General features: G+C 43.6%; 1 protein-coding gene across 1 annotated transcript in view; it reads left to right on the top strand.

The window, feature by feature from the left end:
• Positions 1-3,184: 3,184 nt before the first annotated feature.
• Positions 3,185-20,040, top strand: part of SLC39A6 (solute carrier family 39 member 6) — a 31,571-nt gene continuing 14,715 nt past the window's right edge. Inside the window, exons 1-6 of the mRNA XM_077810849.1 lie at positions 3,185-3,253; positions 5,757-6,377; positions 12,235-12,415; positions 12,677-12,846; positions 17,451-17,663; positions 18,852-18,918. Of these exons, the coding sequence (XP_077666975.1) occupies positions 5,766-6,377; positions 12,235-12,415; positions 12,677-12,846; positions 17,451-17,663; positions 18,852-18,918 (1,243 nt within the window). The 5' untranslated portion in view covers positions 3,185-3,253; positions 5,757-5,765. The remainder of the gene's footprint in view (positions 3,254-5,756; positions 6,378-12,234; positions 12,416-12,676; positions 12,847-17,450; positions 17,664-18,851; positions 18,919-20,040) is intronic.

Below are 20,040 nucleotides of genomic sequence, written 5' to 3'. Positions count from 1 at the left end.
AGAGGCAGCAGGGGAGGAAAGAAGCCACATGTGATAGCAGTCCTCTCCCCGTGCCATACCCCTTACCGCCTCCCAGAGGCTGCACCCCCTCCCTACGCAACCCCTCCTACCCCCAAACTCGCTCCCAAAGCCTGCACCCCCAACCCAGAGCCTGCATCCAAACTCTGTCCCAGAGCCTGTACCCCCACCCCTTCCCACACACCCCCTCCTGCACCCAAATCCCCTCCCAGAACCTGCAAACTCCCTCCTACACCCCCACACCTTGCCCCAGCCCAGAGCCTACACCCAAACTCCATCCCAGAACCTGCAACCCTCACCCCCTCCTGCACCTCTAACCCCTGCCCCTGCCTGGAGCCTGCACCCAGCACCCAAATTCCATCCCAGAGCCCAACCTCTCAACCGTCCTACACCCCAATCCCCTGCCCCAGCCCAGGGCCTGCATCTCAGATCTCCTCCCCACACCCAAACTCCCTCACAGAGCCTTAGGCAGGTGGGGGGGGGGCGGAGTTCGGGGGGGGGCAGGCTCTGGGCATTCCGGGCACCACCAAAATTTCTACAAACCTGCCACCCAAGTCCAGGGAATAAACCTGTCCACAAAATAAGTCAAGGGTTCCCCAGGATGCTGCTCAAGCACACTAGTTACACTCAATTTTTACAGAGGGAGATGTGACAGATATGGCAATTTCCTACAATATACTTGAAAAGCATTATTTAATTAAGTTTAAGTATCATTTGCAAATTTAACACCATAATTTGGGCTTGAATAGAGACAGGCAGTAGCTGGCTCCTTACAAAGGCAGCTTTGCCTCTCCTGGAATTGACACCTCCTCATTTATTATTGGGAGTGGACTACATCCACCCTGATCGAATTGGCCCTGTCAACACTGGTTCTCCACTTGTGAGGTAACTCCCTTCCCTTCATGTGTCAATATATTGCCTGCGTCTGTAATTTTTTACTACCTGCATCTTAAGAAGTGGTGTTTAATGCACGAAAGCTTATGCCCAAATAAATCTGTTAGTCTTTAAAGTGCCACCAGACTCCTTGTTGTTTTTGTGGATACAGACTAACACAGCTACCCCGATAAGTATCTTTGCAGTCCATTGTATTAAATGCAAATATAATGTATTATTGTGCACTTGGAAAATCAACAGACTGCATTAAACGTGGCAGACAAGAATGGTAATTTGGGACATTACATGTGGAGTTCCTGGGAAGTAGCTATGGGAAGGTTAATGCAAATATCTTTATGCACAAATCCAGACTTTTGAAGCTATGCCCTGAGGAAGGGACCATTGTCTATTAATTACCTGTTTCCCAGAATCTGAAGATCAAAGGCCCAAAAGCTTTATAAAGAAAAAGGCTGATCTGCCCTGTTCAGTATGCTTATTCTGAGCTGAGGCTGTTATGAACTTGTAAGGACGGAAAAACCCCAAGGTGGTTTGAAGGACTAACTCCTTTACCACAGCCTTTGTTGGAACTGGACAGGTGATCTCTGCTAAGCTTATTAGCATGATGGTAGATTTTTTGTTGTTTTCTCTGTAATGCTCTTACCTTAAGAAAAAAGTGTTTTCTTAGCAAGAGCTGTGTGGTAACTTGTAACTGCTAACAATTACATTAATAGCCTTTGAAGAGAAAGCAAAGCACAGATGCTGACTTGTTCAGGCAGTCTGGATTGCTGGTGATATCATAGCGTAGGCAGGGAATTGTGCAGCCTGGGGGAAAAACTTAGTCAGGAGGGAGAGAGATGCCGGTCTCTGCCCAGGTGAGGAGATGGCTGAGGATTCAGGAGCCTAGACTGGGTGCCCTTGAAAGACCACAGAGAATACAGGTGCGGGTGCCCTGAACTGATAAAATATTTATTAAGATTGTTTATAAATAATATTTATAAGCCATTACTAAAAAAACCCTCACCCTATACACCTAAATCTTCCCCCACCCCACAATCCCACCCTCCCAAAAAGATTAAAAGGAACCTCTCCTCAGCACACACAACTCAAGAAAACACAATAGATGTGTCTAGGTCAACTTGTTTTAGAGTTATAATCAGCTAACAGTCAGAATAAATTCTAGAAAATAAATTACAGCCACGGCTTAAAACTATGACTAGGGCTTGGAGGGGAGGGGGACTCTTCCAAGCCCACTTGAGATGCCCCACACAGGCTGTGCAGACATCACAGCGCTGAAGTCAGGCTTTGCGGAGCTGTCAGAGTCGGTTCCGCCTCAGGGAGGTGTGGATCTAAACTGGGGAAAGCCGCATCCCGGCTCAGGCGGCCCACTAGGCACGTGCCTGGTACCCCCACTTCAGCTTGAACTGCACACAGTCCAGCCCCCAGGGTTACCAAGACAAATGGGGAACTGGGACCCGAGTGACACCGCAGCCAGCCTCCAGCCCAGGGACCAGCAGCAGCTCCAGCCGCCGCGGCGGGAAGAAGCTCCCTGGCTCCAGCCCACCAGCAGGGCGGGGCGGAGCGGAGCCGCACTCCACGGCTCCGGGCACGCCAAGGCCTGGACCGCGGCTTCCCCCCTCCGGTCTTTTGGCTCCCGGGAGGGTGCGATCAGCAGGCGCCGGCCGCTCCCACGCGCCGGCCGCTCCCCCGGCACCGCGAGTCGCCCCGCGCCTTATAACGCCCCTGCCCGCGCGCCTGGCCTTCCCTCCGAGCCCTGAGCAGCAGCGAGGCAGCCGCCAACGGCTCCCCAGCGCCCGCTCCTGCCCAGTCTCCCCAGCCGGGCGGCGAGCGGAGCCGCCCCACCGAGCCGACACGCCGCCCAGGCAGGTTTCTCCCCCGCACCCGCCGGGACTCTGAGCCCCGCCGGGGCGCGGCACGACACCGGGCCGCCCTCTAAGCCCAGCCCAGTGGCGCTGGGGCCGTTCCGCCTTCCGCGGGGTCTCCAGCCCTGGCCCCGACCACGGCTGCCGAGGGGGACTGAGCAGCCGAACCCCGCGCCCTGGAGCGGGCCCCGCAGGCACCAGTGGGGACGGGACGGGGCAGCGCGCTCGCGTAACCCGGGCCGCACACCCAACTGCCGCCCACCCGGCGCGCGGCCTGCGTTCGCCGCTAGGGGGCGGGGCCCGCGGTTCCTGTGCCCATTGGTTCGGAGTCAACCCGTGACATTCCGCTACATCCTGATTGGCTGCCCGGCGGGCCGGGCCTGGACTCTGCCTGGGCCGCTGGGCTTGGGAACGAAGCCGGAAGGGGAGAGGGCGGCGGGGGTGCGCTGAGGAGCCGGGGCGCGGGGCGGCTGCAGGAGAAGGTGAATTGTCCCCGCCGGAGCGGTGTGAGGGGAGGCGGGACCGGGCCGGGCCTGCGCGGCCGTGACTCCCCGGGGAGGCCACGTGGGCTGGTGGGGATGGCGCCCGCCTGTGCCGGGCTTGTTTGGCTCCTACTGGGGCCGGCCCGCGAGCCCCGGCCCCGAGCCCCGCCCGGCATGCGGGCGATGCCTGAGCAGGGCGCATAGGCGGAGGCTGGTCTCCTGCCTGGGGAAGTGCCCCGCCAGCCGGCTGCCCGCGTGGGGATCCCGGCCCCCCACACTCCAGTTGTACGGAGGGGAGCAGTGTCCTCCGAGCTGGGCCGGATCTGCCTTCGCACTGCCTTAGCGTACTCACCCACTGATAGGCCCCAAGCCCCGGTGCCGCTGTTTATCATATGTGCAATTAATGTGTCGTCTTAGTCGCACATCTGTCCAGGGCTGGCTTCACCTCTTCGCAATTTGTTTAATATTAGAAATGGACCAGATGCGGTAGGGGATTGGTCCGGGGTATTGGAGATAATTGGAGAAAAGTTGCATTAGATTGATAAGAGCTGGACACACTAATTTTGAAGTACAAATCTTAACTGAACGTGCTGTTGTTCATAGTCAGTGGGAAATTTAACTGAGTATTTTGTGTTCAGGGTCCATGGAGCATATGGGGCAACTTCTTCACAATATGAAGTAAACACTTTGTCTACTGCTTGTAAACTAAGATTCTGATACTGCAAATGCTCGTGCACAGGCTTCGAACAAAGCATCTGAGTAGTCCCATGATGTGTAAAATTAAGCACAAGCTTAAGTGTTTTCAAAATCAGAATTTAAGGGCCTGAATCTGTAGTTCCTACCTTATGGCATTTCATTATAGTTAGTGGGAATCAGCACAGAAGTAACTGTACATTTAGGTGGTAAAAACAGGAGTACTTGTGGCACCTTAGAGACTAACAAATTTATTTGAGCATAAGCTTTTGTGGGCTACAGCTCACTTCATCGGATGCATAGAATGGAACATATAGTAAGAAGATTTTTATACATACAGAGAACATGAAAAGGGGGAAGTACCCATACCAACTATTATTTGCAATAGCAGGCTTCAAAAATGTGTATAGTCTTTGCTGCAACATAATACTGATTTAAAATGTTAGGCAGCATATAAATACTGCATTTGACAATTAAAGGTTCCCTTTTGTATGAAACATTACAAATGTTTATAGCAACTTCTTGGTCCAAGAACCAAAGGCACTTTAAAACTTACATTTGTATATAGTTTCTATACCAGTTTATCTCTGTCTGCACCTTTGGAGTGAAATGTGGTAATTTTTAATAGCTCCCAGCAATACTACACAACCATTTACGAAAAATTGAGATTATATCAAAATTAAACTACAGGTATAACTTAGGAAAAATGTAGCAATAAGTCTTAAGGTATGTACAAAATGAATTCACGCTCTAACTCTTATTAGGTATGTCATGACGTCTTAATGATGAGGAGTTCAGGATCTTGCTTTTCCATTGCTCTAAAACATGGGTTTTCAAACCATGGGTCACGACCCGGAACTGGATTGCGGAATAGAAGGGACTGGGTTGTAGCGGCTCTAGTCAGGACCGCCGACGGGGCCGTTAAAAGTCTTGTCAGTGGTGCTGCCAAGCTAAGGCAGGCTAGTCCTACCATTTCCAACACCACGCCCCAGAAGCAGGCAGCAGCAGGTCCAGCTCCTGCCGGGGGGGGGGGGGGGGGGGGCATTGGGCACTGTGTGCTGCCCCAGCACCGGCTCTGCACTTCCATTGGCCAGTTTGTGGCCAGTGGGAGCTGGAGAGGGCGGTGCCTGCAGGCAACAGCTGCGCAGAGTAGCTTGCGCACCTCCGCCTAGGAGCCAGACCTGCTGCTGGCCGCTTCCGGGGTGCAGGGTGGTCCGTGGTCCCAAGACAGGCAGGAAGCCTGCCTCTGCACCCCTGCTGTGCCACTGACAGAGAGCTGCCTGAGGTAAGCCTGTGGCCCAATTCCCTGCCCCTCCTCTGAGCCCCCCCAAACCCAGAGCCCCTTCCTGCACCCAAACCCCTCATCCCCAGCCGCAGCCCTCACCCCCAACCCTGAGCCCCTCCCATACCCCAAACCCATTGGCATCAACAGTTTTCTTCAACTGGGTTGCCACTGCTCTAAAATCTTCAGCAGCACAGTTCCCCCTACTGCAATGTTGAGTTTGGTCAAACGCTATCTTACAGGGCTGGTCTAAACACAGTTGCACCAATTTAACTTTAAACCAGTGTCGTTAAACTAGTTGAACTTCTGCGTGATGATGCTCTCTCACTGGTTTATGTTGGTTTAGCTTGCCTCTTGTAAATTTACCAACAAGCTAAACCAATATAAGCCAGGTTTCAATTGATGGATATTCCTCTTGCTATGGCACCTTTTCTGGTAATAATTCAGGTCAGCTAAATTAGACAGTGAGTTGCACTACAGCACATATGTGCTGTCTCATAACTTTTTTTTGTCATTCCTTTTTTATAGGAAGCTGCAATGGAGAATGAGCTTCTGATGACCTTTCTTTTGTCATTTTCCATATTGTTCTGCAAAAGTCATCGTCATGAAGTAGAGCTGGCTACTGTTGCACAGACCTCTGAGAAATTAATTCCAGATAAGGCAGCTGGTGTCAACACTGACTTAGCAGCACTTATGCAGAAGCATCACCTTCAGGAACTTTTCCAACGTTATGGGGAGAACAATACTTTGACTATTGAAGGATTTAGAAAGTTGCTGCAAAACATAGGAATAGATAAAGTGAAAAGTATCACTATTGGCCATGATCACGATCATGATCATCATCTTCATCATAACCATGTTATGCTAAGCAAAAACTTAGAGAGAACAGATTGCCCAAATCATGAATCTGGTGGTATAAATAAAGATCCTAGTAATGGTCAGGCAAAGGAATTACAAAGAATAGAAAACGCTGAGCACAAGCAGAACTTGATAAGCAACAAAAACACTGTTATGGAAATAACTGCATATACCAACACCACTGCTACAGATGGCAATCCTATGTTACAGAATTCAGAAACCAGAGAAGTGAAGCCTGTTCATATAAGTCTAACCAGCCCCAGTGCCATGAATGTCACAGACAGCAGCAGTGTGAGTTTACTTGTTAATGGAAAAACTAATGAATCACTTCTTTCCCTAAGGGAATCGGAAAGAGGAAGTTACATGTATTATACATTTAAAAACCAAAATACACAAGAAGTGAGACTAGTGTTCTGTACTCTTCTTGGGGGCATATCCCCATTAGAAGTGTGTTAGTATGGTTTGTCTTCCAGAGACATTCATTTAACTTCTAGGAATCTTGATGCAAGAGGTGTGTGTGTGGAATAGTTATGCATTCTGGTTTGTACACTGAGTTGTAATATTTGATTTTTTTTTTTTCTTTCTGGTTTCTCTCTTTAGGAGAACATTTTAAGACTAGTTAATGTCTGACACAAGTATGTGAAAGTTTTTGATGCTTATTATAGGAAAACAATTACGTTTTCTTATGGTGTAGAAAAGGGTAGATAAAAAAAAATTTAAAAACAAATAGTACTCTTTGAAAGTTTAACATTTATATAACATGCATATTGCTGAACTTATTCCAGGTAGGCTTACATTTTTCTGCTTCAAGTAAAAGGCTAGAATCATAGAATATCAGGGTTGGAAGGGACCTCAGGAGGTCATCTAGTCCAACCCCCTGCTCAAAGCAGGACCAATCCCCAATTAAATCATCCCAGCCAGGGCTTCGTCAACCCTGACCTTAAAAACTTCTAAGGAAGGAGATTCTACCATCTCCCTAGGTAACGCATTCCAGTGTTTCACCACCCTCTTAATGAAAAAGTTTTTTCTAATATCCAAGCTAAACCTCCCCCACTGCAACTTGAGACCATTACTCCTTGTCCTGTCCTCTTCTACCACTGAGAGTAGTCTAGAACCATCCTCTCTGGAACTACTTCTCGGATAGTTGAAAGCAGCTATCAAATCCCCCCTCATTCTTCTCTTCTGCAGACTAAACAATCCCAGTTCCCTCAGCCTCTCCTCGTAAGTCATGTGTTCCAGACCCCTAATCATTTTTGTTGCCCTTCGCTGGACTCTCTCCAATTTATCCACATCCTTCTTGTAGTGTGGGGCCCAAAACTTGACACAGTACTCCAGATGAGGCCTCACCAATGTCGAATAGAGGGGGGTGATCATGTCCCTCGATCTGCTTGCTATGCCCCTACTTATACATCCCAAAATGCCATTGGCCTTCTTGGCAACAAGGGCACACTGCTGACTCATATCCAGCTTCTCGTCCACTGTCACCCCTAGGTCCTTTTCCGCAGAACTGCTGCCTAGCTATTCGGTCCCTAGTCTGTAGCGGTGCATTGGGTTCTTCCGTCCTAAGTGCAGGACCTTGCACTTATCCTTATTGAACCTCATCAGATTTCTTTTGGCCCAATCCTCCAATTTGTCTAGGTCCCTCTGTATCCTATCCCTGCCCTCCAGCGTATCTACCACTCCTCCTAGTTTAGTATCATCCGCAAATTTGCTGAGAGTGCAATCCACACCATCCTCCAGATCATTTATGAAGATATTGAACAAAACCGGCCCCAGGACCAACCCCTGGGGCACTCCACTTGACACTGGCTGCCAAGTAGAGGTGGAGCCATTGATCACTACCCGTTGAGCCCGACAATCTAGCCAACTTTCTACCCACCTTATAGTGCATTCATCCAGCCCATACTTCTTTAACTTGCTGACAAGAATACTGTGGGAGACCGTGTCAAAAGCTTTGCTAAAGTCAAGAAACAATACATCCACTTCTTTCCCTTCATCCACAGAACCAGTAATCTCATCATAGAAGGCGATTAGATTAGTCAGGTATGACCTTCCCTTGGTGAATCCATGCTGACTGTTCCTGATCACTTTCCTCTCATGTAAGTGCTTCAGGATTGATTCTTTGAGGACCTGCTCCATGATTTTTCCGGGGACTAAGGTGAGGCTGACTGGCCTGTAGTTCTCAGGATCCTCCTTCTTCCCTTTTTTAAAGATTGGCACTACATTAGCCTTTTTCGAGTCATCTGGGATTTCCCTGTTCGCCACGAGTTTTCAAAGATAATGGCCAATGGCTCTGCAATCACAGCCGCCAATTTCTTTAGCACTCTCAGATGCAGCGCGTCCGGCCCCATGGACTTGTGCACCTCCAGCTTTTCTAAATAATCCCTAACCACCTCTTTCTCCACAGAGGGCTGGCCATCTACTCCCCATGCTGTGATGCCCAGCGCAGCAGTCTGGGAGCTGACCTTGTTAGTGAAGACAGAGGCAAAAAAAGCATTGAGTACATTAGCTTTTTCCACATTCTCTGTCACTAGGTTGCCTCCCTCATTCAGTAAGGGGCCCACACTTTCCTTGGCTTTCTTCTTGTTGCCAACATACCTGAAGAAACCCTTCTTGTTACTCTTGACATCTCTTGCTAGCTGCAGCTCCAGGTGCGATTTGGCCCTCCTGATTTCATTCCTACATGCCCGAGCAATATTTTTATACTCTTCCCTGGTCATATGTCCAACCTTCCACTTCTTGTAAGCTTCTTTTTTATGTTTAAGATCCACTAGGATTTCACTGTTAAGCCAAGCTGGTTGCCTGCCATATTTACTATTCTTTCGACACATCGGGATGGTTTGTCCCTGTAACCTCAACAGGGATTCCTTGAAATACAGCCAGCTTTCCTGGACTCCTTTCCCCTTCATGTTAGTCCCCCAGGGGATCCTACCCATCCGTTCCCTGAGGGAGTCGAAGTCTGCTTTCCTGAAGTCCAGGGTCCGTATCCTGCTGCTTACCTTTCTTCCCTGCGTCAGGATCCTGAACTCAACCAACTCATGGTCACTGTCTCCCAAATTCCCATCCACTTTTGCTTCCCCCACTAATTCTTCCCGGTTTGTGAGCAGCAGGTCAAGAAAAGCTCCCCCCCAGTTGGCTCCTCTAGCACTTGCACCAGGAAATTGTCCCCTACGTTTTCCAAAAACTTCCTGGATTGTCTATGCACCACTGTGTTGCTCTCCCAGCAGATATCAGGAAAATTAAAGTCACCTATGAGAACCCGGGCGTGCGATCTAGTAGCTTCTGCGAGTTGCCGGAAGAAAGCCTCATCCCCCTGGTCCAGTGGTCTATAGCAGACTCCCACCACTACATCACTCTTGTTGCTCACACTTCTAAACTTAATCCAGAGACACTCAGGTTTTTCTGCAGTTTCATATCGGAGCTCTGAGCAGTCATACTGCTCCCTTACATACAGTGCTACTCCCCCACCTTTTCATCCCTGCCTGTCCTTCCTGAACAGTTTATAACCATCCATGACAGTACTCCAGTCATGTGAGTTATCCCACCAAGTCTCTGTTATTCCAATCACATCATAATTCCTTGACATCACCAGGACCTCCAGTTCTTCCTGCTTGTTTCCAAGGCTTTGTGCATTTGTATATAAGCACTTGAGATAACCTGCTGATCGCCCCTCACAGACGTTCCTGCCTGTGCTTCCTCCCGGTATCCCGCTTTCCCACTTACTCAGGGCTTTGGTCTCCTTCCCCCGGTGAACCTAGTTTAAACCTCCTCACTAGGTTAGCCAGCCTGCTCGCAAAGATGCTCTTCCCTCTCTTCATAAGGTGGAGCCCGTCTCTGCCCCAGCACTCCTCCTTCATGGACAGAAAGTAATTCATCCTACATAGAAATCAATGAGAGGCCTTGGAACTTAAGTATGGATTTTATGCAAGTTTCATTATGTATATTTACTAATCATCTTTGGTAAATGTAATCTGGTATAAACTTGTATTCTAGAGGTTGGGAGCCCTAAATTCTGTTCACCACTCTGCAATTGGCTTACTCTTCTGTGATCAGGCAAATAAGTCTTGCTGTGCCTTACTTTCCCCTTTTAAAATGGGGAAAATAATCACCTTTGTAAAACATTCTCATTCTCTGGTGAAAGCTGCTGTCTGCGCTTTCTTTATTTCTGTAATTAGAGCTGCCGTAGATACTTGCATCTCTGTCCCTGAAAAATGATAATCCTCTCATTTCACTTTCACTTCCACTTCCCTGCTGCTACCCTGTATTTTCAAGTTGGAGCATGGTTTTGAGAAGGTGAAGTTTAGGTGGGATGGACCTGAGGTCTGGACAGGCAGATGATCTGAGGGAATGATGGGATCTACGAGGGGCTTGAAGCATGGAAGGGACATACGGGCACTGAGATATTCCTGAAACCATTCTGACAATAATATAAAATTTAGCTGGAAGCCTTAAGTGTAATGAAACTTAAAACAAAAAAAACAAAACAAAAAAAAAACCCTTCAGTGTCTTTAATGCTTTTCCCATTCATTTCAATGCAGACTAAGTTTCTTCCTATCCTAACTTCTCCTGCTTCTTAGGGTAGGTCTACGTTACCTAAGCGATATCTAAGTCAATATAACTTATGTGGCTCAGGGGTGTGAAAAAGCCCTCTTCTTCCCCCAATCCCAAGCAACACAAGTTGCACGCTGTCCCCACTGGCACTATGTTTTCTGCTGACATAGCTTCTGCTTCTCGCTAAGGTGGAGTAACACTGCTGATGGGAGACATCGGCATCGCGCATCTTCACCAGATGCACTACAGTGGCACAGTTGCATCGGTACAGCTGTGCCGATGTAGTGCTGTAGTGTAAACTTGCCTTTAGTAAGGACATGGTAGCTGTCATCAGTGTCCTCTTCTGTAAAATGTAAGGCTTTTTTCCCCAAAAGAAGGCTTTTGTTTTTGACTATGTCCAATTAATTCTGAAGTATCTTGTTTTTGTTAAAGTAATATGTATATATTCACCCCACTACTACCTTCCACTGGTACTGTTGCACAGATTATTAAAATTCAATCACAAACATACCTTTTTTTTTTTTTTTTTTGAGTGCTGGATCCTACCTCTTTTCTTAAGAGGTGGGGGAGGTTTTGTAGAGGCAAACCCAAATGAAAATAAAATGTCTTTTCTCTTTCTTTTTTAAAAGGGGAAAGGGATGCTCATGGAACTGCTGGCTGGTGTCACTAAATAAAACCACTGTAATGAGAGCTTTTCCTACAGCCAAATCCTTCACCATTAAGGGCTTTAAAAATCAGCAGATCCTCTTTGAAGTCTATTTACCCTACTTGAGGTAGCTAAGCTAAATAGTTCAGGGGGTGTGTGTGCGTGCATAATCACAGGTTCTGAATTCAGTGTTGAGGCATATTTCATTTTTCACAAGCAGAGGAGAAACAAGGCTGGCAGCCCTACTAAAGAGGAATGACTAGACTTTTAAAGACTGCAAGTAGTGTGGAGTACAAAGATAGTTGCAGGAAGAAACATGTTCAGAACATGGCTTTCGATCGAAATGATGTGATTGAAAAGATTTATTACGAGCCTCTCATAAGAAAGCCTTCTTCCGCCAGCATGATTTCTGTCTTCCTTCAATTAGGAATGAGTCAGCTCATGCATCCAGCTGGCAATGTTGTCCAATTAACTCTCGAGTCCGGAGGCTGAGGCTAGCCCATGGAACGAGAAATGTACTGCTAGCGTTGTCCACCTCCCTTAGGTGTATGCAACATGTACTATAGGCACAAGAAAGGATAGAATCTTGAGGGAGATTCGATTTCAGTGTCTTCAGTGATGGGTATCCTCTTGGTTAGGGTGTAGTGAATAGAGGCTGCTTCCATCTACGCACAAATTTGAACTGAAACAACAAAAGGTGTGAACTGATAGGTTTAACTGTTTTGGTGCCTGTGCATTGACAATTATTTCAGAATAAAACTTGCAAAAGTTTATTTAGCTGAAGTCAGCTTGTTACCAAGCTTAGCGACCGACCTTGGCTAAAATTGATTTAACTATTTTAGGGAGGTGCTACTGTATTTTGAACTGGTATTGGACTGCTCTTGAAGTTTTTCTAGGATATGATAGTACTTCTGTTCTTATTAATCTTAAACAGGGTTTTTCTTTCTGCAGTGCTTCAATGTATCAAAACTGATGACGTCTCATGGAATAAGCACACAAGTATTGTTGACTGCTACAGAATTCAGCTATCTTTGTCCAGCAATTATTAACCAGATTGATGGCAAACACTGCGTAATCCATGCAGCTAGTGAAAAGACTGAAAGCCCTCCAAAAAGCTATTCTTTGCAAATAGGTAGGTTTTAATTTCTTTTTAAATTTAGAATAAATCTTACCAACAATCATTCGCACTTGAAATTTGCTTCTTTTTATAGCTAATATAAATATTTAGATTCTAAACTATTATTTTTTCTTAGATACTTGACTTTTCTATATGCTGTACAAAGAGTTCTTTCTAGACACCCTTATCCTGGGGATTTTCTTAGTTACTAATGTCTAAATCAGTGTTTTGAAGAAAGCAAGCATCATCTGATATATTTTGTATTTCTCTTACCAGCTTGGATTGGTGGTCTTATATCAATCTCCATCATCAGTTTTCTTTCTTTATTGGGTGTTATATTGATACCGCTGATGAATCGTGTATTTTTCAAGTTTCTTCTAAGTTTCCTTGTGTCACTGGCTGTTGGGACTCTGAGTGGAGATGCTTTTTTACATCTCCTTCCACATGTAAGTATTTTTTACTCGTATTAAATCATTCATCTTAACTTGAAAAATGTTAGTGAAATATGGCTTTATTACCTTATTATCAATGTCAAGTGCTTTAGGAAGCCTACTAACACTTGGTTTGGCTGTCTACCAAACCTACTGGTTTATTGACATTAATGAAAACTTGTATTAACCTAATAGGAAAAAATGATCTACCTTCAAGTAATCTATGTAAAACTGTAGCTGCTGTTTCTGATCTGACTTAGGATTCCCCACAACGCATGCAGTTGCACCATCATACGTTGGTTTGCAACGTTCTTGTACATTACTCAGTGCCTCACACACAAGTTGCGCTTGTAGATCAGCAATTTAATATCATTTCGGTATTTTTTTTTTTCTTTTCACCCTCTTCCCCTACCTCCTGATTTTTTTTTTTTTTTTTTGAGAAATAGAAATAGCTCCATTATCTCTTTCCAGTGTGATAGGAGAGAGATAATTGCAACATTCAAATGCTGACATTGCTTATCCTCTGAATGGAGCATCTGAGAAATGCTGGGAACACAACACTTTGAGAGGTTTAGTACCAGACCACTTACCCATGTGATGGGGTTGAAGAGACTCAAGTTAGGTCAAGAATGGAACTGGACTAGAATCCCTATAAAATTCTGTCTCTAGGGAAGTCTATGTGCCGGACTTATAGTACAGGGACAGTCCAACCCTGTGGTACGCTCCATCAGTAAAACTAAGTGTTATGCAGTGAGTTGAAAGCCTTGCTTTCTGTATGTGTAGGTTTTTCCTTATTCCCTTCAGTTAATTATATTGTTGACCTGTTTCTCAGATTCTGGAGGCACTTGGGCCTCTGTGTTTGGGGTGCAAGTATCCTGAAAATCCAGCATGCTTTATTGTATGTTGTTTACTTACAAACCTTATGGAAGACTGGCTTTGTGAAAGCAGTATTCTCAGTGATGCTTGAACCATACTTATGCTGCAATTAAGGGGTTGCTAATGTATCTTAACTTGAAAATTTTCAAAAGAAGCAACAAAAGCAGCACTGCTGCTGAGTCCTATACGCTTCTTCATAAGAACCTCCACTAGCACTCTTCTCGTGTACAAAAGTGCTAAGTACTAGCCTTCAGGCCTAAATTCAGCAGTGTCATAACTGGGACAGGAACTTGGGCGCATATGTTAAGGTAGGTTTCAGAGTAACAGCCGTAACAGAGTAACCTTAGTCTCTAAGGTGCCACAAGGACTCCTTTTCTTTTTATATTAAGGTAGTTGCACTTGCACTGATTTGGCATTTGGTGGGTGGGTACAATAAGAGTAATTCTCTCACACCAGGGAGTGGAGCAGGAAAAGCAGGTCCTGATTAAGAACAGCTCTGACCCTTTTGTCAGGCTGCTTTTCTTTATCTTGCACCCTCCTGAAAGTTGCTTTTTGTGTTCCTGTGTTCCTTGATGTTCAAGATATATTTGTTTTTCACACTTAATGTCCGTTTAGTACAAGCTACACTACTGTAATGTTTACACTAGGGCACTCAATCGCAGTTAATGCATGTGATTAACTCAAAGTAATCAGGATTAAAAAAATTAATCCCGATTAATCCGTTTTAATTGCACTGATAAACAATAGAATACCAATAGAATATGAAACTTACTACATATTTTTGGATGTTTTTCTACATTTTTAAATATATTGATTTCAGTTACAACACAGAATGAAAAGTTGACAATGCTCACTTTATATTATTTTTATTACAAATGTTTGCACTGTAAAAATGGCAAACAAAAGAAACATTATTTTTCAATTCACCTCATACAAATACTGAAGTGTAATCTTTTTATCATGAAAGTTTAACTTACAAATATAGAATTATGTACAAAAAAATAACTGCATTCAAAAAATAAAACAATGTAAAACTTTAGAGCCTACAAGTCCACTCAGTCCTACTTCTTGTTCAGCCAATTGCTAAGACAAACAAGATTGTTTACATTTACATGAGATAATGCTGCCTGCTTCTTATTTACAATGTCCCCTGAAAGTGGGAACAGGCATTCGCATGGCACTTTTGTAGTCGGCGTTGTGTGGTATTTATGTGCCAGATATGCTAAACATTCGTATGCCCCTTCATGCTTCGGCCACCATTCCAGAGGACATGCCTCCATGCTAATGATGCTCGCTAAAAAATAATGCTTTAATTAAATTTTGACTGAACTCCTTGGGGGAGAACTATGTCTTCAGCTCTGTTTTGCCCACATTCTTCCATATATTTCGTGTTATAGCAGTCTTGGATGATGACGCAGCACATGTTGTTCATTTTAAGAACATTTTCACTGCAGATTTGACAAAACACAAAGAAGGTACCAATGTGAGATTTCTAAAGATAGCGACAGCACTCGACCCAAGGTTTAAGAATCTAAATTGCCTTCCAAAATCTGAGAGGGACGAGATGTAGAGCATGCTTTCAGAAGCAACATTCTGATACAGAAACTACAGAACCCGAACCACCAAAAAAGAAAATCCACCTTCTGCTGGTCACATTTGACTCAGATGGTGAAAATGAACATGCATCGGGTCCGCACTGCTTTGGATGGTTATCGAGCACAACCAGTTATCAGCATGGACGCATGACCTCTGGAGCGGTGGTAGAAGTGTGAAGGGACATATGACTCTTTAGGGCATCTGGTACATAAATATCTTGCAGCGCTGGCTACAACAGTGCTATGCAAATGCCTGTTCTCGCTTTCAGGTGATACAGTAAACAAGAAATGGACAGCATTATCTCCTGCAAATATAAACAAACTTGTTTGTCTGAGCAATTGGCTGAACAAGAAGTAGGACCGAATGGACTTGTAGGCTCTAAAGTTTTACATTTTTATTTTTTGAATGCAGTTATTTTTTGTACATAATTCTACATTTGTAAGTTAAACTTTCCTGATAAAGAAATTACACTACAGTACTTGTAGTAGGTGAATTGAAAAATACTATTTCTTTTGTTTTTTACAGTGCAAATATTTATAATCAAAAATAAATATAAAGTGAGTACTGTACATTTTCTATGCTGTGTTGTAATTGAAATAAATATATTTAAAAATGAAAATATCCAAAACTATTTACAGAAATGGTATTCTATTATTGTTTAACAGTGCGATTCATCGTGCGATTAATTTTTTTTAACTGCTTGACATCCTTAGTTTACACTCATTTTCCAACCCACTTACACTGTGACTATTGCATTTGATCCAGAGTGTTTTATGGGAGTTGCACCATGCTTATATAAGGTCTGAATCTGGACCTCAGGGGATTTCCTCTTTCATACTGGACAAGAAACTATACTTTAGGAATGCATTGGGGCTTTTTAGGGGAATGCACCTCTACCTCAAAATTTGACCTAAGAAATTAAATCTGGTCAGAAATTCTAGATTTGTGTATCTCCATCTGGAAAATTTACTACTATACAACTGAGAGTGAAAATGAGTAAATTTATCATTGTTATCAAATTTTTCCCTTATGATTTTGTCTTGTTCAAATAGGTGTCATTTTATTCTCTCTGCATGCCCTCCACTCCCACTCCCCCGCCCCCCCCCCCCAAAAAGCGCAAAAAAATGCAAAATAACTTTCACACTCCTATCAAGACTACTTTGGGAATAGAGTTGACTTGTTTAACTGCTGCCCTAGATCCAACATACGTGGCAAAAAAATGGGAGAGGGAATAGTTTGATTTTTAGTGCTAAACAGTCGTCTTTTTAGAGCACTTATAATGCAATACCTAGATTTTTGTTTTCCCCGATATTAAAATTCAGTCTCCATAATGGTGCTTCTGTCAGATGGTTTATTCATTATACACCCTTGAATTCACCTTAACACTAATCTGCCTGAGTTGTGGGATCTTTTTTTAGCTAGCAGATTATTTTGATCCTTTCTGCTCTATTTAACCAGCCATTTATTTATTGTCATAGGAAGTGAATGCCGTTTACTGTTTCAAAACATAAATTTAATCAACGTGTACATTAAACAAAATTACTGTTGCTGCCACCTCAAAAATATATTGGCAGCAGAATTTTCTGGAATAAGACAAACTCATGAAAAAGTTAAGCAGAAGTCCTTCTCTCCTGCCCTGAAAGCTGCCCAACTTTGGTTCAAGTAGCCTCCCAATGGGGGAGAGCCCCAGAGATGGGGTCCTCTGAGAGCAGGCAAAGGCTTGGGTCACTACTGTGTGGTCTGTATTAGAAAGGAATGTTCCTAGCTTCTTTGTCAGCTATAGATGAGGCAGTAAAAATGGTGGTCTGGGCCACCACTACTAGCTGAGGATTTAGCAAGAGCATCCTAATGTTGCAAACCATTCTAATGAAAGGTGCATATGCACACTTGGTAGAGGGTGATGGCTGAGTCTGCATGTACTCTTTAAATTTTTCCCTTTACCCACAAACATCACAGCCGTTTAATCCATTTTGAGTTGTTTTCATTTATAGTTCTTTCTCACATTTAAGAAAGTAATAAGATTTGTCTCTGGAATCAATAAAAATGAGCCACAGAGCACCTTTCAGTTTTTTCTTCTGTTGTACTGAAATTTATTCTGAATTAGTGGAACTTGAATGTTTTTTTTTTTTTTTTTGAATTTCCCTTAGTCTCATGGAAATCATCACCATCACCACGAGAAACTTTTACTTGAACAAAATAAAGATGCCCTGTTCAAGCATCTTGTCTTTCAAAGTGTAGAAGAAACTGCTTATTTGGATTCCACATGGAAAGGACTGACAGCCCTTGGAGGCCTGTATTTCATGTTTCTAGCTGAGCATTTGATCACTTTAATTAAGCAGTTTAAAGACAAGAAGAAAAAGGTAGGGAAATTACATTTTTGAAGCCTCATTGCACTATGTAATAGTCGTGTCTGTGGATATTAAAATTAGTCTTTTGTAGAGAGCAGCTTGTTGATTAGATTTGGTAGCTAATGAGGAATGTGCTCACAACTCAATTTTTGCTTATAAGTCTATAGTACTATACTTTGGGTGATCCTAACCAGCTTTCCTCCTTCAGAGTAGACATGTATTTATATTCCTAAAAAGAATTCTGTTAACTGTTTTCTTGCACAAGCAGATAATTCAGTCTGCATCTTTCAGTTGTTTACCTTGAAGTTACAGTGAAAGACCTGATTTACAGTGAGTGCCATCTTAAAACAACAAAAACCACATCATTCTCCTCCTCCTCCCTCCAAAAATCCCAGTGGTTACTATACTGGGGTTGTTATGGTAGTCCTTACACTTACATCATTGGTGTTATTCCTATTCTAACTACTGTGGGTGTAAATGTTATTTTACAAAATGGTGCCCACTGTAGCAAGCTGCATAGTGTAAAAATGGGTAAGAAATCATAGAATAGCAGGGTTGGAAGGGACCTCAGGAGGTCATCTAGTCCAACCCCCTGCTCAAAGCAGGACCAATCCCCAAATGGCCCCCTCAAGGATTGAACTCACAATCCTGGATTTAGCAGGCCAGTGTTCAAACCACTGAGCTATCCCTCCCCCCAGTACTCATGAGGTTGGCAGGATCAGTCTCCATAACTACAGCTAAAGTTCTTTGCTCTTTGCAAGGTACCTCTGGGCAAATAGTTCCCAGGCAGAGCAGATGCTTGGTTTTCATCATGTTTTAAAGAGACATTTGTTTAAAATTTGAGTATGCGTTAAACACTACAATAGGGAAAAAATTGGCATTTTGTGAGGCTTTAGAAGTGTTTCAAGTATAAAGTGGAACTATAGTTACTGTGTAATTCTGTATAAATCCTTACGCCTGCTCATTGTGACATTTTTTTTCCCTCTGTACCCTAGCTAATTCTTTGCCTTTTTACTCTACTTCTTACTCTGCTTCTGCTGACGTTCTAGTCATCTTCCTGATTATGTATTCTTTGGATATCTCCATGCCGTCCTCTTGATTTTCATGCTGCATAATTTTATAAATATACTGTGTATTGCTCATGTATATCCTGAAAAATAAGTAAAATATTTATAACTTCAATTTTTCTTTTGGAGTCAGAAAAAAAATGAAGATGCAGAAAGTAAGAAGTTTTCAACAAATGAAGAAAAATTAGATGCAGATTATCGTAAGTCTTAGTAATACTACTGCACAATTGTATCAATCAAAAGGGTAAAGAATCTTTTCTATGCTATTGAAGGCTCATTGATCCTTTCACTTACTGTTGACTGGATCACTGTGTAGCTAGGTTAATTAAATCTTTCCTGAAACAAAATCTTGATACACGTTGGTATGCAGAGGATTGACCCTAAGTAAGTTGATTTTTAACCTTTTTTTAATGTTGATAGGGGTTCGAAGTAGTCCATGTGTTTTCTGAATTTTTAAGCTTCTACTCTTGTGATACAGGATTGAGCACTGGAAATCAAAACTGTTCTGTTTAAGCCCTTCTGTCTACAGAAGTTTAAGATGCTTATGCATCTACCAATTTCTAGACTAATAGTACCTGTAACTCTATGGAGGAAGGATTTTTAAGAGTCCCTGTGTCAAATCTGGTATCAAAACGTAAGCACTCAAGCTTACATATTTCAAATACCTGAGGACTTGATTTTCAGAAGGGCTGAGCACCCACAATTCGAGATGAAGTTGATTGGGGAGAGGGAAGCTGCAGGTATTCAGCATTTCTCAAAATCAGACCATTAATGAAAACACCTTAAAAATTTCATGGAACAAGAGTGCCACCAAACGTCCAGATCTTCTGGTACAAGTTTACAATAAAACATTGAGCTTTTTGATTTTTATAGGCTGATTTCAGTACTGTGTGTGCTCGGCTACTGAAATATCCACTATGATAAGCACTTGGATTGTAAGGTAGGTGTAAACAGGGCGTTTGTGTGTGTGTGATATATTAACATTAAGTAATCTCATTCTGGGTTTTAAATTACAGTGTGATCAAAATACCTCATTCTCAGCAAGAGTGAGATTAAAGCAATTCTGAGGTGAAAATATAATTATAAAATGTCTTGCATATTAGTGTGATATTTGCTGGAGGGGAGTTCATGTCAAAAATCTGTCCAAGTACAGCAGTGTTGTGTCTGCGAACAAATATACACATCCTTGGTGAAAGCCCACTGAAGTTGGTGGATTGAAAGCATAGATGAAGTTGACTTTTGCCCCTTTGCCTCACTCCTTTAAGCCCTGGACTTTATATTCTCTAGTTACCCCATTAGAGGTTTTAAGATGTGCCCTTATA

The sequence above is a fragment of the Eretmochelys imbricata genome, chromosome 2 (assembly GCF_965152235.1).
Source record: "Eretmochelys imbricata isolate rEreImb1 chromosome 2, rEreImb1.hap1, whole genome shotgun sequence".
Lineage (NCBI taxonomy): Eukaryota > Metazoa > Chordata > Testudines > Cheloniidae > Eretmochelys > Eretmochelys imbricata.
This window is presented reverse-complemented; position numbering and strand designations above follow the sequence as displayed.